The sequence below is a fragment of the Python bivittatus genome, unplaced genomic scaffold (assembly GCF_059951505.1).
Source record: "Python bivittatus isolate LINGU-HERP-01145 unplaced genomic scaffold, Pbiv_v1 ctg000180_np1212, whole genome shotgun sequence".
NCBI lineage: Eukaryota > Metazoa > Chordata > Lepidosauria > Squamata > Pythonidae > Python > Python bivittatus.
The window spans coordinates 634949-658304 of record NW_028277047.1 but is presented as its reverse complement, the minus strand read 5'-3'; the positions used below and the strand labels follow the sequence as shown (position 1 = coordinate 658304).

Below are 23356 nucleotides of genomic sequence, written 5' to 3'. Positions count from 1 at the left end.
CGATACGGGACACCCCAAGGAAAGGGGGCACTTTGGCTCATCCCGAAGCAGAGCTGCAGAACCATGGAAAGAGAGGGGGCCGTTTAGGGCGTGATCCGCTCCAAGGGTCTCCTGAAGGGACGCGCACGAGAGTCCTCTTAAGGTAGCCCTGATGAGTTATATACAGCATAAGTGAGTTTCTCTCCCCCTCCCCACCCCCCCACCCCCCGAGAGCTAAAGACAAAGCTTGTATCAGGAGTGTAGAAGTCATGCAGTAAAGGAGAGCTGTACAGACAAGCCACGCCGCTGGGTTTCTTGCGCTGCATGAGAAAACAGGTGTCTTTCTGGGACAAGAATCCTGGGTATCTGAAGACGAGGCAAAACTAAGGGGCAGACATAAATTAAGCCAGTTATCAAGGCCCCTACCCCAGGACCTCCAGACTGATGGATCTGCGGGATGGATATTATGCACTCGTTCAGCAAACAATACACAGGTAAAATTAGCTTGGGACAGAACTCAAAAATCAAACTGCTTCATACTACAAACCCAAAAACGTTCACATATAAATAACAGATCCCCCACTGCTATGGAAAACCAGTCTGTTAATGGGCTCAAGTCCAGATGCTTGACTCAGCAAAACCAAAACCAAAACCAAAATGTTGGCTAGGGGAAGCTGAGTGCACACAAGGAGAAACAAAGAGAAAATAGCTTTTTTTTTTTTTTTTAAGTCAGCAACGTAAGAATTGCCCAGGTTTTAAAATTAAAAAAAAAGAGGGGGGTAGTCTTCATAAATCCAGGGATTCTGAAATCCACTCAGTATATCAAAACTGTACATCTTATGGTGCACACAAGTGATGAACACACTTACACTCTGGCCGAAATGAACTGTTTTTTTAAAAAATGCCAGGTTCCTGTTGATTAAAAGGGTGGGGGGAGCTATTAAGGGAATTCCAGGTTTGTTTTTCGGAAAAAGACTTAGGGAAGAAAACCAAAGGGAGGGGAGAGAAGCTCTTTTAAAAAACAAAGCAGCAGAGTCAAAACAGGGAATGCTTCAGTGGGAAGCTGATGCAAATTTATCTGCATGCCTTGGAAGGGGATGGTGGGTGGAAGTTCCTTCCTTCCACACAAACACGCGCGCACACACACACACCCTTCCTTTTGAAGACAACAAGACTTGCTATCTGCATACACCAGTTTCAGAGAAGACGCCTCTTGGTCCCACGGTGATAAAGAGAGAGAGAGATTACTTGGGGATCTGGTTTCATTCCCAGTCAGCAACTTCAAACCTCGTGAGTGAAGCCAGCCCACCGAAAGCCCCTCCTCCTCCTAACCTTTTCTTTCAGGAGGTGAAGGAGGAACAGAGCCCGATGCCTCCAACCTGGATTCGGGAGGAGGGCAAGGTGGGTTTGCCCCACAGGCCCTGCCCTGCCCTCCCTCCCTCAGGCAAGGCTTCAGCCCCCTGAAGCGACAAGCGCCACCCCCAAAAAGGCCGAGAAGGGTCTCGCTACCTGCCCATCTTCCGCACAGAACTCCTGCCTCCAGACCCAGGCAAAACCAAATGAGTCCATCACAGATTTCTTGTCCTCAGCAATCTGAGACGTGCGTGAGAACCGTTAAAACCTAAAAGACTGCAAAAAAGGAACAAGAAAGATTAGCTGGTAAGACAGAGATGGGCAGAGCCTCCGTCTTGGAGGTGCAAGAGAGAGGACAGCAGCAGCAGAGCCAACAAGTAAAGGGAAGAGAGGAAAACGGAGGCAGAAACCAAAAGGATGGAAACGGGGGACTGTTCACCTTCCTGAACACTTACAGGGCAGGACTCTTGCTTAAATCCCACCTCCCTCCTGCGGGAGCTCCAATTTTAAAAAGAAATCCCATTTTAATCTAATTTAGTCACTTTGGAAAGCTTTTATTTCAACAACCACTTTAAGATTAACTTTAAAATTACTTTGCTGGAAGAAAAACAAAAACGCGCGCTTCCCCTCCCTTCTATTGAGACCGGCCACTGAGGAAAAGAAAGCCGAGAAACAAACAGAACAAAAAATTAAATCGCAGCGGGGAACCTCCCTTCGGGGACAAGACAAAAAGTTGCAGGGCTTTTCGGGGGGGGGCGGGAATCGAAATGAAAGGGGAGGGAAAGTGCCGCTAGCGCTGCTTCAGAAAGTTCGGACACGCCTTCGCTCAGTACCTGGGAGGGAAGAAGGGACGTTTTGGTACGAAGAAGGGGGGGCCCCGGGCGAACGGGGGCCGGGGCCTTTTCAGGCTGTTAAAGGGATCTCGGTTTAAGAAGAACTCCCGGGGTCTAAAATCCGGCCGCTGGTTCCTGACCCCCAGCCCGCCTCGGTTTGTGCCGTTTCGCTGAGCGGGGACTGAGGACCCCACGGAGAGGGCCGAGCCCAGCGGATCTCGGGAGAGGGCTGCTAAGCCCAAGCTTTCTCGAGCCCGGCCAAGGGGCTGACCGCTGTGGTCGCACTGAGGCTGGGCTCCTGGCTCTCGGGGGGCTCCTGGCGGCAGACTAAAATGCTCTTTCATCGTTCCTTGATGGACGGCCCCGTGCTCGGAAGCGAGGGGAGGAGCCGGAAACGGAAGGCCGAGATCTCCGGGAGGGGGCGGAGGGCTGGAGAACGGGGGGACGCCGCCGTGTTCCACTGGGAGAGGAGGGGGCGGCTGGGGGGGGAACGGCACCCCGCTGCGTTCGAGAGACGGGGGCGGGGGAGGAGGCACCCCGTGAGGCAACGTCAGCGGGGAGGACGCCTCCTTCGAGAAGGGGCTGCCGTGATCCACTGCTGGCATCCGTGGTGGGGGGACCGAGTGATCTCTCGAGAACAGGGTGCTGAGATCCTTGGGCGGAAGAGGCTGAGGGCCCGAGGGGGGTGGCCCAATCTGGTCCCTTGGGAAGGAAGCCCCATGCTCGAGGGGAGGCGGTGGCACGTGGCGGTCAAAGGGGGCACCGAAGCCAGCAGCTCGGAAGTTGCTGACATTCTCCTGAAACGACGCCAGGCGGTCCTTGTACTGGCTCTGGAAGCTCGACACGCCGCCGCCACCACCACCGCCGGTCCCCAGGGCGGCCATCTCTGTTGTGCCCGAAGGCCCGTGATCGAAAGTACTCCCTGCACCGCTCATCTCAAACCAGCCTGTTCTGGAGGCTTCTCTCCCGTGCCCTCTGCTCCCCTTCCCAAGGACTCGGATGGACTCCACCGTCTGAATGGGCTCTCCCGACATTCCCCTGCTGGAGGCGTTGTGGTACCCCAGCGTCTCAATGGGTGCCCCCTTCTCCTCAGTGCTGTCGGGCAAGTCCAAGCAGGATGAGGACACCCTGGTCTCGATCCGGTAGTGCTCCTCTTGCTGCTTCTGCTGCTCCCCTCCCGGAGAAAGCCCGGGGCCATCGCTGGCGCCGCCTTTGGGGACCTGGCCAAAATGCTTGCCTTCCTCACAGGGCTTCCGGGACGCGTTTTTAAGCATGTTCTTGAACTCGATGGTCGAGGTGGCCGAGATGGAAGACATGGCGGATTTATCAGCATTGGATGTCGGGAGTCGGCTGGCGGGGGTCACGAGCGTGTTTTGAGAAGAGAAGAGGGACCGTTGGGAAACCAAGTGGGGGGAGTCGGGATACTGCTTCTGCAGCAGGCCTGAGTGCTGTACGGATTTGGGCAAGCTACTGTGATTGGAATCCGGCGGGAAGAAGACGTCGTTCTTACTCGGCGTCGGGGAAGCGTCCGAGCTGGAGTCGTTTCCCCGCAAACCGTAGCTCCCATACATTCCCGGAGAGGGCAGAGGCTCGCAGTTATCGCTCTGGTCGTGGAGAGATCTTACGGACTGGGGGAAAGACGCTTTCAGGCCAAACCCCGAGGGCCTCTGACGGTAGCTCGACATAACCGTTTGGTATTCCGAGGGGTCAGAAAGCTTACCCGATTTAAGGATGGATTTGGCCGGCTGCTTCTCCAGGTTCACCAAGGCAGACGGCGGAGGACCCGGGTAGTCGAAGTCGCGGTAATCTTCATCTTCCTGGAAGGAGGTATCAGGGTAGAACTTCTCCTGCGGGGAGTCCATCAACGAGGAAGGTAGCTCGATGCCATCTGAGGACTGCTTATACATACCGGCAGGAGAATCCCGGCTCAGACCAAAAGACCTGTACGCCGAATTAGACAATTCCTGGGGGTAGCTGTCATCCCGGCTCTGAAGAGGCGACCTTGTACTACTTGGAGTGGAAGAGCCAGGGCTGATAATCTTTGACAGCAGAGACATGGTGTCCACGTTGCTGGAGGACGGCTTGTCCATCATCTCGTCCTGCGTAGGCGTCCCACTCCGTTCGTCACGGACCGGAGTCCCATCTATGCTGTCCATTGAAGTGCTGGTGGGCCCACGGTTGAAATCTGGGGATGAGGAATGGCTTTCAGGCGGGAGGCTGGAAGAGCCCAAGCTACTCAAAATGGGGATGTTCAGATTTAAGCCGCTGAACCCCGGATTTCCCTTCAGGAAGTTGTGTATCTTCATCTCCAGACTAGGCGAAGTGGGCTCCGACTCCATCTTCGTTTCGGAGATCTCAGAAGACTGAGGTGTTGGGTTCTCGATGGGCCGAAGGGAAGGGCTGGGGGCCTGTGAGCTGGCAAACCCCAGGGAATTGGTTGGAGGCTTGAAATTGGCCCCTGAGAGCCCCGGACCATGTCCAGAGGGCATCTTGTTGACAGAGGTGGAAGAAACCTCCGCTGAGGAGGATGAATTTGGCGAATAACCAAGACTTTGGGGCACAAAGGACTGGGTGTTAGACAAAACATTCCTTCCTTTCCCAGAACCAGCGGTTGTGTTTGCAGGTGCCGGAGATGTGCTCTGGGGTGCCGTCTCGCTGGGCTGGCCTGAATTTCCAGCAACGCTCTGAAGAAATGAGGACAAACCTGAGGCAGAAGAAGAGCTTGTTAATCAGATACCTAAGGGGCAAAGTAGTGTTTCCAAAAGCCATCAACCCTTCAGCGATCAACGCGGCAGAGAGGCGTTCCCTCTCTCCTTTGGGAACGCGAACCCGCCCGAGCAACGGGTCTCCTAACTCCCTGAATGCCACACCAGAAGCTGTTACGTGAACCTGCCTAGTGCGGCTCTTTCGCTGCGCACAAAGAGACCCATAGAATGCAAGTGGGGCTCCCTGGAGAAGAAACTCAACCGGATTCCTTGCCATGGAAGGACCCTGAGCCCCCTCCGGATTTAGAACTTCTAGCCTGGAACTCAGCACAGCTCCACGGGTCAGTTCTTGGGGGGCGGCCCCACTCTTTACCTTGCAAGCCCGGGGCAGCTTGAGCCTGTGTCTTTGAGAGGGCGGAGAGGATGCTCTCTGGGGTGATCTCCACTTTGGAGAGGATGTTTGCCAAGGGGTTGGGCGGAGTTACCAGAGGTCCCGTAACTGGAGTCTTCAAGCCGCCCATGAGTGTCGTGGGGCTCGCTGGGGTGCCGGGGGAAGGTCTCGAGGCAGGACTGACCCCTGGAGTGAGAGAGCAGTGCAAAGATGAGCCCTTTTTAAGCCAAAAGCCAGTCTCTGGCATGCAGCGGAAGGCTTTCAACCAAGCATCAAGCAACACGCAAACACAGGGAACAGTGAGGCAAGAGGGCTGGCAGAAGCTGCCAGGGAAGGCAGTGAATATGACCACAGACCAAGTGTGTATTTCCACGGCTCTTCCCCTTCCCTCCCAGATTGGGCTGTCCTCTGATCTACTAACCGTTCACAAGTGATCATTCTTTCCTGGGAAAACAAATCAATGGGCAAATTCACTGGAATATAATGTGGGCCAATCTCACCCTGTGGGAAGGTGCCCCCCCTTGTGGGCGGGCTCTTCCTATCCAAAGCAGCTCTTCTCCATTTGGCCAAGTGTCTGGGGAGGGGTCCCCAGCCTCCCCCCGTTGCTAATGCTCACCTGTGTTCTTCATAACGGAAGTCAGGCTGCTGAGAATAGAGCTGATCTTGGCCAAATCCACATTAGCCAGGTTCGGCAAGGTGAGAGCTGGCGACGGAGGAAGAGGGGCTTGGCTCACCGGCTTGGAGGCTGGAGGAGTGATGGGGGTTGGTGCCAGCACGGGTGCAACTGCCGGCGTGGCTACGGAAGCTGCAGCTACCGCTGTCGTGGCCGCTGTCAACGGGGTGGCTTTGGGGGTGCTGTCAGTCATCTTGGCAGGGGCTGGGGCTGAAGCAGCTGGTTTCTCCTTTCTCTCTTCCACTAATTCAGAAGGCAAGAGAGGCCACCATTAGACTCCAGGGACACAAGAGTCTCACTGGGCAGCCTGCAAAGCAGACCTCAGTGGTCGCAGCAGCGGGGCTACTGGGTCAGTTCAGACCATGGGCCTCAAAGGTCAGTGCATCGCAAGGGTCCAGGGTTGGGGACAGCTGCCACTGATCTATGAAGCCTTCCCTTTCCAGAGACAAAATGGCCCCCTCTCTTCCTGGTGGGCAGAGCTGATTGGGTAGGTCAGCATTAGTGCTGCAGAAACACCCTGGCGGCTCTCTGTAACAGGAGCAGCACGCAGAGAGAGGTATTTCACAACTGGAAAGACCAGATCTGGGAGAGCATCAATCCCCCCCTCCGTCCACAGCAGCTTGGCAACCCTTCACATCGTGCATTTTTGGTGTGCTACCCCCTCAACTGGCCATCAGGTAGCCCAGGAGAAGCACCACCATTTCCCACAGAATTCCCTCCCTCCAGGAGCTGTACCGATAATTTTGGGGGCATCATCATCCACGTCGGAGAGCTCCATGTCCTCCACGTCCCGATTGTCTGTGGCAAGCTCTGGAGATGGAGATTTTTTCCGTGCCACCTCTGGCGAAGGGGAGGTATCTTCTTCCCCCATTCCTGGGAAAGGGGACTCAGAGCCCGTTGGGGATGGAGCATCCATGCTTGGTGAGGGGACAGGTGACTCCTCCGGGTCAGGAAGGGTCGCCTTCAACTGATCCAGTTTCTTCTTGAGATTGTTCACTCTGTTGGCAAAGGTTTTGTAAGCCTGAGAGAGGAAAGCAGAGGAGAGTGAGCAGCACGCAAGATAAGAAGTAGCTGTCTTCTTGCAATGGGTAGACAAAGAAATACAGGTAGTCCTTGACTTACAACCATTTGTTTAATGACCATTCAAAGTTACAATGATGCTGAATTACAACTGGTCCTCACGCTTACGACTGTCACAGCATCCCCATGATCATGTTATCAAAATTTGGGTGACTGGCAACTGGCATGTGTTTACAACGGTTGCAGCATCCCAGGGTCACATGATTGCCATTTGGCAACCTTCCCAGGGGGTGTCTGACGAGCAAAATCAATGGGAGAAGCCAGATTTGCTTAATGATCATGGCAAAAAGGTTGTACAATCTGGTGCAACTCACTCAACGACTGCATTGCTTAGCGATGGAAGTTCTGGTCCCAAATGTGATCGTAAGTTGAGGACTATCTGTAGGCATTTCAGTTAAAGCAAATTCAGCGCTAAGCAGGAAAAAAACCAATCTGAACCAGCAGGACTCAAGATCTGCCTGTAAACAGGAAGGAAGGGAGGCCAGATATCTGGTGCCCCTAAAATGTCCACCTACAGTTGCTCAAAGCAGGCACACAGAACCACTCAAGCTGCAAAGGAAGACCGGCCGTTACGGGGCTCAGGAACCAAACGCTTTCGTTCCTAGTCTGGCAGAGGAAGAGGGATCCCCGATGGACACCTCCCCACATGGCCCCACCGCAGAGACCGAGCCACACCGGGAGAAGCGTACTGATGCCGGGGGTGGGGTGGCTCTGTAGACTCACATTGGCCACGACCTTGACCTCCTTGTACTGGGCTTCGTAGAAGATGCCCGCGTTCTCCAGCACTTCTGTCAGGGACGGGCCGTTCTTCACCTGCTTGTCCAGGCTGTTGACAAACTCTTCCAGCTTCGCACTTGCTTCCTCAAACTCCTTGGAGAATTTCTTCCCTCCTGTTTTGTCTGAAAGGCCACGAGAGCATTTTGAGGAAATGGAAACACAGAGGACAGGGCAGCGCCTACAGTTTAACCATTTAATTAAACCACAGGAAAGAAAATAAAAATCGAGCCTCCAGAAAAGCTCCTCCCTAACATGGGGACGCCAGACTAGGTTGGACGGTCTGACTCCCGTTTCTCCCCTTCCGGCCAAACTCTCCCAGGTGCGCCATCCACCCTTACCTTTCAAGCATTTCAGGGTCTCGGTGCTGCAAACATCCACCCGCATGGTGGACAGCTGCTTCTCCTTCAGCTCAATCTGGTCTTCCGAGCGCTTGTGGGAGAGGAGCTCATCCACCAGAGACTGTGGCTGCACGAGGGAAACAAGGCCCAGTGAACACAGCCAGGGCAGCAGCCCCTTCCCTCAAGCCCGCCGTGCTGGGGAGAGTAGCAGCAGGGTGTGCTTCTAACGTTCAGAACAGGGTCAGCCCCTCCTCTAACATCCCGCCTTGTTTAGGAGCCACAGGGACGATGAGATTTTTCTCCAGAATTATCAGGGAGCCAGGGAAAAGTCCAGAAGACTGACAACATGGCTATTTTCACTTTAATGGTCTACTAAAAGGGCAGGGCAACCCATTCAGGATTCACTGCTGGGACCCCAAACAAAAAGCTGGGGGACGGGCTCATCCTGCCTTGGAAGAGTCTTCCCCATCCTGGGGCTCAGCTACAGCTTTGGTCATCCCTCCATAATCCAAGGACCTCCCAACCAACCACCGTGTGGTACTAAAACCAAGGCTGGCAAATCGCCCCACTGCTGGACTTACGCGAAATTCTGCCACGATCTTGGATTTCAAAGCCGCTTTAGGATTAGTAGAGGCTGCAGAAAGGAAGAAGCACCTCATTTAGAAAAGGATCCCCTGGGAAAACCCAAATTGGCCCCAGCACTTCCCAACAAAGCACCTCAGCCCACCCCTCCTCTTCATGCTGGAATCTGACTCTGATCTCCCTCAGGGAAGGTATGGGATCGCTGACTCTGCAGGGTTTCTGTAGTAAGATTTGCAGCCAGCTCTACCGTAATCCCCCAGGATGTCGCTGAGTTTTCTCCCACTCCATTTTAATCAGGGTGCTTCACATATGTGGGAGGGATCCAGCTGTTCCCCACCAAAGGCTCCGTGGGGGTTTGGGGAGGCACTCCCTGCCCTGCCTGATCTCAGTGTGAGCTACAGCGCTTCATGCAGAGATGTGAGGGGTCATCTCCCCTGAAGGCTCCCGCAAGTGCCGGGTCGGGACCATGAATGACTCGCCACCCAGAATTCCTTTTGGGAAGGTGGGGTTAATGAGGGCCATCCAACTCGACTCGCGTCGGAGGCTTCAGAATGGAGGTGGAGGAGATTCAGAGCACCTGCTGAGGAGCCCGAGTTAAGCAGTTTCCCCAACAGCCCCCAACTCCATCTCTGGTGGAGGAACAGAAGCCTTCCCTGTCTGACATTTTGCTATCATCTTCTCTTAGCCAGTCAGAGCCGGACTTTAAGCAGCACTGCTGTGCGAGCAACTTGCAGCCGGCAAAGGCCGATCAGATGAGCTGTTCTCCCGAGAATGCCAAAGACAGGTCATCCCCTGGAAGCCTCTCTGCCCCCTCCCCAAACTTTAGGGTGTGCTGCTGAGTTGCTATTTGCTGCGGACAGATTCCAGGCCTCCGCTTCTGGACACAGCACCAGGCTGATCCCCAGCCCGTCTCCAGTCACGGGGCACTCCTGCTCTCCCTCCATCGCCTAATGCTGCCTCACGCCTCTCATGAACCTCTACTTGGGCGTCACGGTTGCTCAAGCTCTGCCTACATTTTGGTAGCAGCTCTTTTCACACGGCCCCCAAGCGAAGCGTCTACGTGATGAGTTCTTCCAGAGTGGCCATTTTAGGCCCCTCTGCAAGGAGGCTTCTGGCTACCACATTCAGACAGTTCATGTGTTCAAAGTATTTCTTACTTTGAGATTTCTTCCAAGACTTAGTCGGTTGTTTGCTCTGAGTTTCTTTCTGCTGCTTCTGAGTTTTGAAAGTGGAACCTGGAAAACATGGTTTCGTGTTTGCGTTCTGTGCTCTGGGATGTCTCATAGTAAACGAGACCAATGGAAACCAGCTTGAACGTGCACTTGGGGTGGGGAGACCTAAATTAAACTGAACTGATCATCTGAGGGGCTTATGAGAGCCCCCAGCTTTCACATTCTGCACAGGTTTTATGTGGAAATGAGAAAGTTGGCAATCTCAGGAACAGAGTTAACTACTGACTGAGCTTAAAGCCCTTTTCGTTTGGCTTAAGAGAGCAGACAGGAAGCCTTATGTCCCTGTTAACTGGGTGGCTTAAAGGCAGCTTCTGGCCCACTCAAAGGTGGGTCAATAGTAGAATAATTCTCATCGCTTGCTTCTTCAGCCAAGTTGTTATGTGGAAACATTGACACATAAGCAGCCTATAGTTGCATGAGACTTAGATACTCATCCACTTTTGGCATTACGAGAGGAAGAGATTCATGTCCATGTACAAAGCGTTCCCCTATCCTGAAAGCAGGATTCCACCCAGTTCGCTACAATGCCACAGTGGTGAGCCTTCTGTTGGCCAGTGGGCCAACAGGATGGGTTTGGGACAAGGGGGAATCCGACCTCTATGGCAGAAGCAAAATATCCTTATGGCTCCACACGTTTATAAGTAATGGGCTTCTATTCCAACTGGAATGGCTGGAATGCAGCCTTGCTACAAAGCGGACTAACCATCTCTGGCAATGGCTGTTACCCTCTGTTGGAATGATGGCCAGCAGGAGTCAACCATGCCATATGCCCAAGCCAACTCAGCCCTAAAACACTTGGAGGGAAAGAGGATGAAGGAAGTTGGCCGTCGAAGCCACAATTCTGAGCTGCTTTTCAATACTGGTGCATTAACTGTTGTCAAAAAAACGCATTCAACTGTTACACATACCACCAGCTCCAGAAAGTCTGTTCTAGTTTAACTTGATGAGCTGCTCCCCAAATTAACATGTACTGAGTACAAAAGTAAAACTACAGGAAAGAAAATGTTGGAAATTCCCACTGTTTTTCCTCCTAAGCACAAGTTAGAAAAGGGCCAGGGGGAGAACCAGGATAAAGGTGAAATTCAATGCACCACTTTCAACTATTTTAGAACAAGGAGCTACTCAAGAGGATAAATATTATGGACAAGGCAGAGCTGCAGCAAACACTGCAGAGATCAGAATTTTGCAGCCTTCTTCCTCCTCTCTGTCCAGTTGCCTTGGACCATGATGCCCAGCATCCTTTACTCATTTTGTCTGGCCTGTGTACACATGAACAAAACTGCAATAGGTACAGAAAAAAGAAGAAGAAAAATGTAGGGGAACTTACTTAAAGCTTCTTTTAGAACTGCAATGGTTTCCTCTGGATACACATTTCTGTCTTCCCAGATTTTAAAAATCCTTTCTATAGATTTGGAGACAGATGGATCTCTACAAACAACAGAGAGAAAGCTGGTTTGGGTTTGTACACCTATCTTCCCTTTATTTAATCAATTACTATCAGAACCCAAAGAGATGACGAGTTCCTTTTTCAACAGCTATTCCACCTTAGGACTGAAATCAACCCACCCTGAGATTCTGGCAAGGGCTCAAATTGGAACAGGGGGATCTGATCAGTAACATAAAGAAGGAAAAGAATTGCCTGACACAGAGCCTCTGATCTGAGGAGCTGGTCTGATGACTTTCTCTAAATCTCAAAGTGAGAAAACAAACAGAAAAAGGTACCTTCCTATAAATATTTCAATTTCACAGTAGCTCATATCACCTGACTGGAGAGACTTATCTTTGGCTGCCTCTGGAAAACAGGCAAACTGAGATTTCTCCAACCACAGAGAATTTCACAACCAAATAGAATCTGTCTTACAGGGCCACAATCACTGCAGATCTATTAGCACAGGCGCATGGACAGGGAATTTCCATGAAATTCCACCCACAGGATCAAACAAGTCTTGTTCCTCATGCCCAATTCAAGCAATCAACTCAATTGCAGTTTCAAACCTCAATGGGTGGTAAGGAGTGGAAGAAAAGTACTTTCTCAAAAATATCCTCCCCAGGAACCCTAAATGCCCACTAGCTTTATCCTCATATTAATCTTGCCATGCACCTCAACTAATTCACCAGGAGACTGGAACCTTGTCCCACGATGCAAGGAAATGAGGCCTTAAAACCAGGCTGCGAAGGCTGCCCCAGATTTGGTCAGCACAGCTGCCACTCCAAAAGAAATAAACACCAGAGGTTTCCAGAGTCACTAAAAGCATTGGACCACAAGAAATAATGTGTGGGTCAACGGGAGGTAAATCTCCACAAAGTACAGGAATCTTTCCTGAGAAAAGCAAACATTGCCCTAGGATATTTCTGCAAGAAATCAGCGTTCACACAAATAACTACTCAAATAGGCAGAAAGTACAGGCAGCAGGACACAAAGTAAGTCAGTGGCAAGGAATTAGGACTTCAAAGGAGCTCTAATTAGGCTGGGGAAAACGCGCAGCCTGCTGACACCCATCATCACAAGCCCCACCAAGGAGAAAGCCCCAGAAGTAACCAAGGAAAAGAAAATTAGCAAGTTGTTTAAAAACACAACACTCTCTTCTTAGGAACCATCTCTGAGCTAAGAACTAGATCCAGATCAGGCTCAAGAGCCAGGAAGAGTTCATCGGCCACAGACATCAAACAGAGGATCCTATGATCAACCCTGCCACCCCCAGGAGATCCAGCTGAACACAGTCTTCAGGCAGGATAGCAGGAGGACACTACCCACCTGCCACCTGCAATTTACTTCCACCAGCCAGGGAAAGAGAATCACCTTCCCCGAGCATCCTCATCATACTTCCAAGTTAAGAGCCTCTGAGGCTAGTTTTAAAACTAAGAGGCGTATCCCTGAATTAGCTGGATGGCTCCTGAGCAAGGTATTTCCCACCTTGCTTTAGTCAAACCTCCAGTTAGTATGTGAGTTTGGAGAAGATCACACAAGGCCAAGAATGGTGAAACAGAGTTGTAACCATTTGCAATAAAACAAGAGAAGAAACAGTGTTTCTTCAGAAGAAGAAACAAGTGTTTATTGCATTGTTGACAAATAAACTTCGTTAAACCAAAGCTTTGTAGCTTTCTGAGAGAGACAACACCTTCTTAAGATGCAGGATGCTCGGAGTCCAAATACTTCTTTCAAACAGCAAAACCTGCCCCTTTGGCATCTCATCAAGCAGTCCTCTGGTCAGTGCCTTGCCCTTTCAAGGTCATTCACAAGCAAACCCGCAAATACGTCTCTGGGGACCAGAAGGAGCAGAGAAAAGAAACGTGGCTGCAGAAAGGCCTTCACTTACTTCACCAAAGCGGCGGCTTCAGGGAGCACTTCGGCAAATGTGTCGCGAAACACAATGGCGTTTTTTCTCTTGCAGTTCTGTATGACATCGTTGGCCAAGTAAAAGAGGTTCAGCCGATGAGGAAAGGCAGCTAAAAGCAGAAGAGAAGCAGAGGGTGATCATCAATGCATGTGGTCCTGACAAGCTGCCTGACAAGGTCAGCTTAACTTATCTTCTGCTGATCGTTTTTAATCCCCCTCTTCAACCGTGCTATTTACCAACCCCCTTTTTATTACCCCTGCAACGGTTCCTCCCAGCTGCAATTTTTGCATGGAGAACTAACTTAAAAGTTGGCCTCCTTTCAGAAACAAAGCTGCAGTTCGCAAGGAAGGGCTTCTGCTTCTCTTTCAAACGACCCCTTCAGCTGCAGCCCCACAAATCTGATTCCCAGGCAGAGAGAAGATTTTCTTTGCCAGGCCTTGCGATGCTACCTTGCAAAGCTCAGTTGACTGCCGGCATCAGGAAACGCCACCCTGGACCTTTAAGACCTTACACCCCAAACCTCCTCTGCTTTTCTCCCAGCTCTGCACTCTCTGGAAGCAAGGGTGAGGCGTGGGTTGGACATTTTACCCGCCCAGTTCCCTCCCACCCCAGGAGTGGCGGTGAACCTTTCGATCATCCATGATCCTAACCTGACAAGGGGCCCCAAGGGACCCCTCTTCTCTTTCCAAACCACACTGGGCTGAGGGGTTGCCAATTGCACTGGGGGATTTGTCAGACAGTAGCATCAGTACTCCGGAGATTACTTAGGTACTGATGCTACTGTCTGGGAAATCCTCCACCGCAGCTGGGTAACCCCACACCTATCCTCCAACTAGGAGGAACACAATTATTAGGACCAATTAGAGAAGTCAGGTGACACATCGCCCCAAGACCCATAAGGCAAGGCTTTCTTCCTGGCCTACATGTCAGCTCTCTTCCACCTTCCAGATTTGTGGGACAACAACTCCCATTGTTCCCAGCCAGCACGAGGAGCAGAGACAAGCGTTTGGAAAAGTCTGTCTCGTGCACTAGAGCATGCATGTGCGTGAGAGAAAAAGGCTCCACTCAGCTCACTATGGTCTTATCTAGCATTAGCAGGCTTTCAAAAGCAAAGCAGAGGCACAATTCCGCTTGTAAAAGTCCAAAGGCCAGTTTAAAAAAAAAAGAAAAATGGGACAGAAAAAGTTCTCCCTGCCTGCTTAATCTGTTCCACAGGCAGAGGTGGCCAGTGGAGCCCTCGGGTTACACCGCCGCCTCTTGATGAAGAAAACACACAAACCTTCAGGGTAGGAAGTTCAGCCACGGGGCGGGGAAGGCTGAAGTGGGTGGATCTTCCAGGTTCAACTTATTGCACCATCCTATCCCCCCATTCCCCATTAGGATATTTAGGACACTCAGAAATAGCCTCCAAATTCTCCCTTCTCTACTCAGATGGACACATGTGTGCGCAAACACACCCACACCTGGCAAATTAAGGCTGCTCCCTTCCGCAAAGATGCCAGGGTATCTCACTTTTCCCCCCAGGTCCAGTTCCAAACGGACCCAGAAACAGCTCAGAGCCTTCTGCATTTCATGTTGAGGTTTGCGCACAACCCCAGACAGCCTTTTACATGCACTTCTTCCTGCCAGCACAGTCCAAGCTGACCACCGATGTCTTGCACAGCCTGTCACCTGTACATGGAATGCCAGTCAGGCCTCCCAGGAAAGGGACGTGGCTCCCACAGAGTCCACAGGTTTTCAGCACAAAGCGAAGACTTGTCTGTTCATCAAAACGTTTGGGAGAACATGGCCCTGAAAGCAAAATGGTCTTTGGGTAGGTAGCTCCCTTTTGGCTGAACAGATTTTGTGGCTGTTGCTATTCCTGGACTACTTGCTTTCTACAGCAGTTATGAGGTTCTCCCCCGAGATCCTAACGGCCCCCACCCTGCTGGTGTTTTGAAGGGGCCTGGAAACCTCGCTCTTTAGCCAGGCCTTTGGTGGGGATGACTGAAGCCTCCTTTTAATTTAGGTTCTTTTCCTTTGTTTCCACTCCATTTGTTATTCTGACATTTCTACCCTTCTTTATTCTTCTCGTTTTTATTGCCATGTTTGAAATCGTAAACCACCCAGAGTCACTGGGAGTTGGGCGGCATATAAATTTAATTAATTATTATTTTAATTTTTCTATATTCATCCTGCACACAGGATCAGTCTGGAGAAATCTAACATGGAGCAATCTCTTTCTCGGTCAAAATAGCTTGGGGGTTCTTTAGGTTGAAAGTCAAGTTTGAAACCCAGTAAATAATATTTGCTGATTCTCTTGTGATTAAGACTTTCTCCGACAAACAGACAAGGATATTTTTGTAGAGAGGAGACCAATGTCTGCCTTGTTTGGAGGAATGGGGATCCAAGCAAATCATTTACAAGGGATCAGTAACCCTACTACGCTCCTGTTTATGCAAGGATAGGCAGCTCAAGCAGAGAAGGGGCTCAGTGCAAAATCTGAGTACATTGCACACTCTTATTCAACTGGACAAGAGAACCAACTGCCACCACTCTCACCATTCCTTTTCTTTGCGCGTTGTGTCTTTGAGGGCAGGAACTATCTAATCACTGTTTTGCAAGCTACTCCAGGAGCATTTTTTGTTGAAGAGCTGGATAAATCTTTAAATAAACAATGACACAACCAGCGCATCAACAACATGGGAAAACACCAAAGTGCTGATATGCCCCTTGGAGAGATGTTTATAGCCATTTACATCCTGCAATTTCAAAGTGCAGTTTGCAGATTGTCTTAAAAATCCTTACCGTAATCGTGCAAGGACAAATTGGTGCAAGAGGGACACGGTGAGAGTTTTGGTGCAAGACCCCTCCCTCCAAAAAACTCTTCATACCAGTTAGGGGGTTCAAGCTGCAAGGACACTTATCTGGAGACCCATTCCTGCCACCCCACGCGCTCTGATTTTTCATCTGAGAGCAAGCCTCATTCAGCACCAGGCAAACCTGCTCCAAAGCCTTAACGCTTGTGCTACACCAGACTGCTCCAATCTCATTCGCTCTCTCCAACCTGCAAGGATGTTCTGAAAAACAATACTGGAAGGCCTAACCCAGCGCTCTTTTCTCTCTCTTGTTATACTAATATAAAAACATACAAGAAAGGTGGGACCAAAATACACAACCAGAGCATTTCTGTCCATTCAAGAGTCAGCAACTGACCATCAGCCAGAAGTCAGACCCAACACCTGCGTTTGGGAATTTCCTGATGGGCTGAAATTCAACAGACAGCACCCTTAAGTGCCCAGCCAGATCTGCGTTTCGAACCAACTCTGCTCTTGAGAATGGAAATTCTTTTCAGGAGCCGATGGAGGCAGACCCAAAACTTTGGGACACCCCACAGCCAGTGTAGGAGAGAGCTATCTTTCCCCACAGAATTGCCAAGGACACCACAGCCCCATTCTGCACCCATAGAAAACAAGGCCAAAGGCGGCTTTCACACTAGTCCTGAACTGCCAGACTAGCCAATGCGCTATTCGATGTGCCCCTGTCTTCCACCTTACAGAGGCCCCTCGCTCTGTGCCTTTGACTCCATGATGCATCCCTCCATGAGCCCAGTGAGAACTGTCTTACCCTGGAGCACAGCAGACATCTGATTAAAACGGTGAAATAGTAAATTATTTGTTCCTACAGACAGACTGCATGTCGCTCCCACCCACGTGTATAAGACTATTAGCATGGCCTTTTTCAACCACATCACCAGGTTTCTAAACCAGCTTTGCGCTGGTCTCCTTATGGTGATCAATAACACTATGGGCATACAGAAACTTGTAACTTCTGGTAACAATTTGCCATTTTCAGAAAACTAGGATAATTTTTATAATCTTGATTCTAAGCCTCAGACGGAAATTCAAGTGAAATTAATGAGATTAATTTAATGAGTGAAACTGTGCTGCAAATGGTGATGTTCCCTCGGGGATGTAGCTAAGGCAAACATTTTACAGTCCTTCAAGATCTTAACATTATGTGCTATTTCACGCAAATATTCAGTTCATATATACAATTTCATGCCAATAAGTTCTGAAAATCTTAGAAATAGGGCAACTCCTAACGTTCAGAAATTCAGAGAAAGCATACGCATGTAAACAAGACTCTTGGGTTCACAGGAAAGTTTAGAAAACATAAGTAAACCATCTCTCAAACAACATGATCGAGCCTGGAGGCTGGCACAGCAAAGTCTCTAGGCCGGTGGGTTCTTCTTTCTAAGCAAGCACCCTCCTGCTGGCTGGGGCTTCCGGGTGCTGCAGAACACTTGGAGCACCAAGGTGAGGAAGACCTGCCAACGTCCCCTCACTTACTGTGAGCACCAGAACCCTTTTCACTCAATAAGTGCACATTTTTTTCCAGAGAAGCGATTGGCAGCCTGCAGGAATCTGACAAGGCAACCTTCGTTCCCTTTCACAAGACATCTGTCACTCTCCAACTCATGAGAGAAATCAAAGGAAAAAAGAAAAAGGACAAACACCCCGATCAGAAGCCAATCCATGCAAAAAAGGCGCAACCGCCACAGAACTGGCGACACCAGCAGCATTATCCCACTCACAACTCAGGTCTGCATACCTCTAAAGCTCCTCCAGTAAAATGCCTTGCCTGCTTTTCATTCCATCTCCAAAGACTGAAACAATATGCCCATCTCAGTCTGCCTTCCCCAACCTGCTGCCCTCCAGACGTGTTTCTCCTCCTGTCATCATCCCCAGACAGATCTGGGGAGTCACAGCCCCAGCAAGGATAAAGGATGGCCGGTTGGTATCGATTATTCAGAAAACCAGACTGACTCGACAGGCAGACTTTAGAGGTTTAACAAACGGCACGTTCCCAGTAACGTTTACAAAAACACGGCAATTTTTCCGAAAAATCTCATGTGTGCCAAGGATTTCTAAAAGACAAGCGACGCACCCAACAAAGTGGAAATAAGACTGTTCATCGTCTAAACGTTTCCTATAAACCTGGAAGTGCCACTTGCCCAGTAGCCTGTGGAGGGAATAGCTTGTCTCAAGGAAAATAGCCTGCACGCCTGTTAGCAGTCTAGCGATTTTTATGGGCTCGCTGGCAACAGTGCTTTGCCCCCGATGCTTTTTGTCTGGAAAAACAGCCGCCAAGAGAAACAGGGACCACGGCCATCGGCCTGCTCCTCTGGAACCTGCGCACAATTCCTCTTCTTATCTCTGAGAAACTTTCCGGCATCCCGGTGCGATCCCAACCCGAGCCGCAGATCGCCCCTCGGGCGGACCTCAATCTCAGCCCTGCTCTTCAACGACTACGCACCGGCCGGGCTTACGGCCGCCCTGGTCGGACGCGCAGACGGCGGCGAACCCGCTCCTTCGCCAACACAACGCCAGGCCCCGGTGCCCGCTGCGCGCAGCCTGCGCAGAGGGCACCGCACGGCAGGCGCGCCCAGCGGGGGCCACGCCGACGCATCAGCGCCCCCCGTCCTGGCCGAGGGGCCCTGCCCGCCTCGGCCCGAGTTCGCTCCCGGGGAAAGAGGGCCGGGAAGGGGGCCGATGCCTCTCCCGCCCCCCGAGCCTCTCCCCGCCCCGCCCCTTTGCAGCCCACCCCCCGCTGCCGAACCGAGGGGCGTCCTCTGCACCCTCTCGAAGCGCCCCGCAGCCAAGCGGCCCGACGCCCCCAAGGTCGGCGCGGCCCGGGCAGCCCCCCGCCCGCCCCTCCGGCCACGCTCGCCCCAGCGGGCCGACGCCCCCCCGGGCCCTGCGGGGCGCCCCCGAGCGGCGAGGCGCGCCCCCGAGGCCAGCCCCGCCCCCGGCCGGGCCCCACCTGGCAGGGCTGGCGTGCCGCGCCCCTCCTAACGGGCCCTCCCGCGCCCCCCGCCCCGCTTAGACGCCACCCCGGCCGATCGCCAGCGCCACCGCGCCCGCGGGGGGCGGCCGGGCGGGGACTCACAGCGGCGCATCCAGTGGATCCAGCGGCGGGCGATGGCGGCGTGGTGGCGCTTGTTCTCCAGGCACCAGGAGGAGAGGCCCTGGATGGACTCCATGGTGTTGGTCACCGCCTGGAGCTTCCTGTCCAGCGACGCCTCCAGCCCCGACGAGGACGGCGACGCCGCCGAGAAGGCCGCGCTGCCCGACGACGACGACGAGGCCGAGGCGGAGGAGGAGGAGGCGGAGGAGGCCTTGCCGCCGGCCGCCATCTTCCCTCCCCTTCGGTCGCACCAGCAACGCCGCTCAGGGCGGGCGCCACTGCGCACGCGCCTCCGCCCCGCCTCCCGCCGCCCGCCACGCGGGCGCAGGCGCGGGCGCACGCGCAGAGCCGGCCTTCCCGCGCGAGGGGCGGGCGGCGGCGGCGGCGCCCGGGCAGCGCTGCTTGGACGGGAGGCCACCCGGAAAGCCACGGGCCGCCCGGGCAGGAGTCGCGGCGGCTTGGCGGCGATGGCAGCCGGCCTTTGCACCCGAGGGCGAGCGAAGCGTGCGCCGGCGGAGCGCATAAAGGAATAATCCCTCAGTCCATCGGCGCAAACGCCTGTGCTGATAAACCCGCGCGTGCATCCGCCCGCCGGGGCGGCAGACGCCGCACCTTGATCGATAAAGGGCGGGTCCTCTGGAAGGAGCCGCGCCCGCCTGCGCCCCGAAGCGGCTGCTCGAGCCTCTCCCCTGCCGGCCCGGCAGCCTCCGCCGGAGAGCGGCGTCCGAGCGGTTACCCGCGAGTCGCGCCGCCCGTAACGAAAACGCAGCCTGGGAGCCTCCCCGGAGGGCCCCGCTCCACTCGGGGGCGGGCTGGGAGGAAAAGGGGGAAACGCGACTTCGCTGCCGGCCAGTTTCGCCCCGGGACCCTTTCCTTGGAAGTGGCCGCGGCCGCGGGCTCCGTGCCAGGCGGGGCGCCCTCGTGGTCCCTGCGAAGGGTTGCCGCGTGGCTGACTTAGCAAGGACAGTCGCCCCCGGCCCCCGAGGAAGCAACGCCGATAAGTGCTAAAAATGAGCTTTAAACGTCGTTGACCCCAAGAATCGAACCGTTAGGCTTTTTGCTAAATATCTCAGAAAGCCCGCGAAGTAGCTGTTGTTTCATGTTTCCCCTTGCGATTCATCCCTTTGACCCTTCAAGGTTTTGTTGCGGGTTTCAGTTGGCATAAGCGCGGAATAAGATTCCCAGCTTTCCAGCAAAAACTCCCTCTGACTCGGGGTTCTTCAGAAAAGCCCAGATCCTGTTCCGCTGGACAGCTCTTGCCTCGCCGGCGTTCTCCTTTCGCAGTGATTAGTTGGATGAGGAAGGGCGTTTGTTGGGGTGATGGAAAAATAATAAAATAACGCTGCAAACTCTCCCCCCCCGCCTCTCTTTCTGGCCCCTCCCCTGTGGCAGAACTCTTTCCCCCCTTCCCCTCTGCCATCTGTAAAATAGGATCAGCCCCGGGCATGACCCACCAAGGACCGCGCTTCCGCGGCCGAAATAGCCCTCTTAACGCTATCACGCCGAAGAAGGAGAGGACCATCACCCGCCTGCTTCAAGGTTTGTCGAGGGGGCAGCCTCGGCGAGGAAACCTTTGTTAAGGAAGTGAGAAACTGCGGGAATTCCGTTCCTTCTGGCAGCGGGACCCTTGAGTCGGCTGCGCGGTTTTGTTTCCCCATAGGAAAACACCTTTCCTCTGTTTAATACCTATCCAAAACGTGCCCACGAATCGGATCCCTCAGGCTTCCCGCCTCTCAGCCCCAAAGTGTGTACGAATCTCTGCCCTTCTATTGCTCGGGGCCCCTCTTTCTTGGAAAGCAGGCACCCAGGGACCCTTGCAATAAACGTGGTTCTTCTCCTCGGCGGCTGCTCCTCGCTTCGGCAAACATTCCACAACGGTCGGCGTTATAAATCCCCGAAGCATTTGCCATCAAGTCAATTAATGCCCTCAAAGTGCTGTTGCTAACTTGGTTTTTCTGCACCGCACCCAGATGCAACGGGGGAGGGAGGGGGGTCTCCTTTAAGTCTGTCAAAATATCCCTGCTACAGGAGAAGGCAAGATTTATGGTGAAGCCCAAAGCTCCCAGCTCAGCCTATCCAAGCTGGAATCGCTAAGCCCCAACACGGGTCCTCAGGATCTGGCAACGGATCTTTTTCTGCCGCCACCCCCCCCCCCCCGGGCAGGTAAGAGAAACAAACTGCTCCCAGATCACCTTCCAATGGTGGATGAATCCAATGTGCTGACTGTATTCCCACCGTGTCAATGCAATCAGGAAACCTTTTCTGCTTGTCCCAACAATCAGGGCATTATGGGGTGGATCTGCACGCTGGATCGGGTAATGGAGGGGCCAGAGCGGAGCAGAGATGGACATGGTAGGAAAGGGCGTGGGAATCTAGGATTTTGGATTTTGTCCTCTGGACAGTAGCCAAGCGAAGCCACAAGAAAGAGGCCTTTTGAGGCTGCTTCACCAGGCCACCTGTGAACGTTTGGGGCCGTTGGAGCAGCGCTGCGTCCCTTGTCCTCAGCTCAAAACAGTTAGACAAGGCAGGGTATAGTGGGGGAGGGTGTGGGCCCCTCCTGCCAGAAAAGCTGCGGTTCTGATCCGAGAAAAACCGAGATTAGCCTTCATGCTAAGAACACTGGCGGTTCTCCGGGGCCTTTCGAGACTGAAGTCCCTCTCAGGTCCAGGGGCCGTGCTGGGGCAGCCCGGTTGGGGCTTCTCCTAAAGCAAAGGGCCCCCTTTCTTCCCCTTCGTGTCACCCCCCTGCAAAGCCCGCAGGTAGCCCCTGCTCGAACCAAGGAGCCATTATGCAAAGGGCCGCAAATGCACTTCCTTGTATGGCTTCTAAATTTGCCTCCCTTTTGCTGTAATGAAAGTGAAGCACTTGCTGAAAGGGCTTTCAGAGCCATCTGCTTCAAAATAGCCAGCCGCAATTATTCCCTCCGAGACCTTCAGGCGCGCGCCTTCCCACCGGAGCAGAGGCAGTGGTGAAACGCTGCCTCCTTCGCAGCCCCGCCCCCTGGCACCAGGACCTCCCGCTGCCCGTGGAAAAGCAGCAGCGGCCGCGTCTCTTCAGGAGGTCCTCGCGAAGCCTCCTCGGGGAACCTGCTGCACCTGCGAGGAGGGAGCCCCGCCTGCCCTCTGCTCAAAGGCTGCGGGGAAAGAGCCGCGCAAATGGTGCGGGGCCGCTAGAGAGCAACGATGCCAGGGAGACCCGCTGGTCTTGAGCTGAAGCAAGCAAGAGCTGAGACCCACAGCTCTCCACTGATTCTCCCTCTGGGGGCACCTGCCTTTCTTTACGGTGCCCTCTGCGCGCGGTCAGGGGCGCTGTTCTGAAGAGGGCAATTTAGCCTTGGGGCGGAACACAAACCAGGGAAATGAAGCCTCGCAGCTCCTCCTTCGGGGGGGGGGGCGGCATGAAGTGTGAAGCATCGCTCCCCTGGCTTGGCAAGTCAAAAACCCGTGCGTCCGTGGCTCGATAGTCCCCTCTGCCCGTGGGTGGATAACCACAAGGGCCCCCGGTCCAGGAATGTGGTGGGCCCCTGTATTAGTGGGAGGAAGGAGGTGGCCCCTTACCCAGATGAGGCTGTGCCTCTGCCGCACGTAGTAAAATGCATGTCAGCGTTGTGGGTGTTTTAATCGGTTCGTCATTTGAACGCGGAGCGTTGAATCCATTGGGGCGAGGGAACGGGCGCAAAGGACGGTCAACGCCGCCCAGAAGTGCTTGCTAATCCGAGAGGGGAAACAGGCGGTTCCCTGCCCTCTGGGCCCAGCCTCCCATTTTAGAGCGTGCCAAGCCCTCTTCTGCGCCCTTCCTGCCTCCCGCCGGGCACGTCCTTCCCCGGGGTGGCTAGTTCAGCACCAGGTCCTCGAGCCAGCCTGCCCTCGACGGCGCCTCCTTGCGCCCGGGTCCTGGGCCAGCGCGGTTGCTCCGTCTCCCCGCAGCCTTGCTCGGCGGAGGCAGGTGCAGCCTCCCCGCCTGCCTCGGAGCATCCCGGCGGCCCTGCTCCGCCGGCGTCCCCAGAGACGGGCGCCCGCGCGGAGAGGGCGGGAGGGCGTCTTTGGGGGGAGGAGCCCGCGAGACAGCCCCGCCCCTGGAAGGTTGAAAATCCCTCCAGGCATGGAGCCGCGGCTGCATCCACGCG

At 53.6% G+C, this 23356-nt stretch overlaps 1 protein-coding gene across 2 annotated transcripts; it reads right to left on the bottom strand.

The window, feature by feature from the left end:
• Nucleotides 1–210: 210 nt before the first annotated feature.
• Nucleotides 211–19508, bottom strand: RPRD2 (regulation of nuclear pre-mRNA domain containing 2). Of its 2 annotated transcripts, XM_088137103.1 has the most exons (12): nucleotides 19213–19508; nucleotides 13261–13390; nucleotides 11271–11371; nucleotides 9869–9946; nucleotides 8711–8763; nucleotides 8130–8256; nucleotides 7738–7913; nucleotides 6670–6955; nucleotides 5878–6177; nucleotides 5244–5447; nucleotides 2166–4869; nucleotides 211–1608 (listed from the first exon to the last, which is right to left on the bottom strand). In XM_088137103.1, the coding sequence occupies exons 1-12, from the start codon at nucleotides 19457–19459 to the stop codon at nucleotides 1548–1550; spliced, it is 4467 nt and encodes a 1488-aa protein (XP_087993229.1). In that variant the 5' UTR covers nucleotides 19460–19508; the 3' UTR covers nucleotides 211–1547. The 2 variants fall into 2 exon arrangements, with proteins under 2 accessions (XP_087993229.1, XP_087993230.1); XM_088137104.1 differs by having other exon boundaries at nucleotides 211–4869.
• Between the last annotated feature and the right edge of the window lie 3848 nt (nucleotides 19509–23356).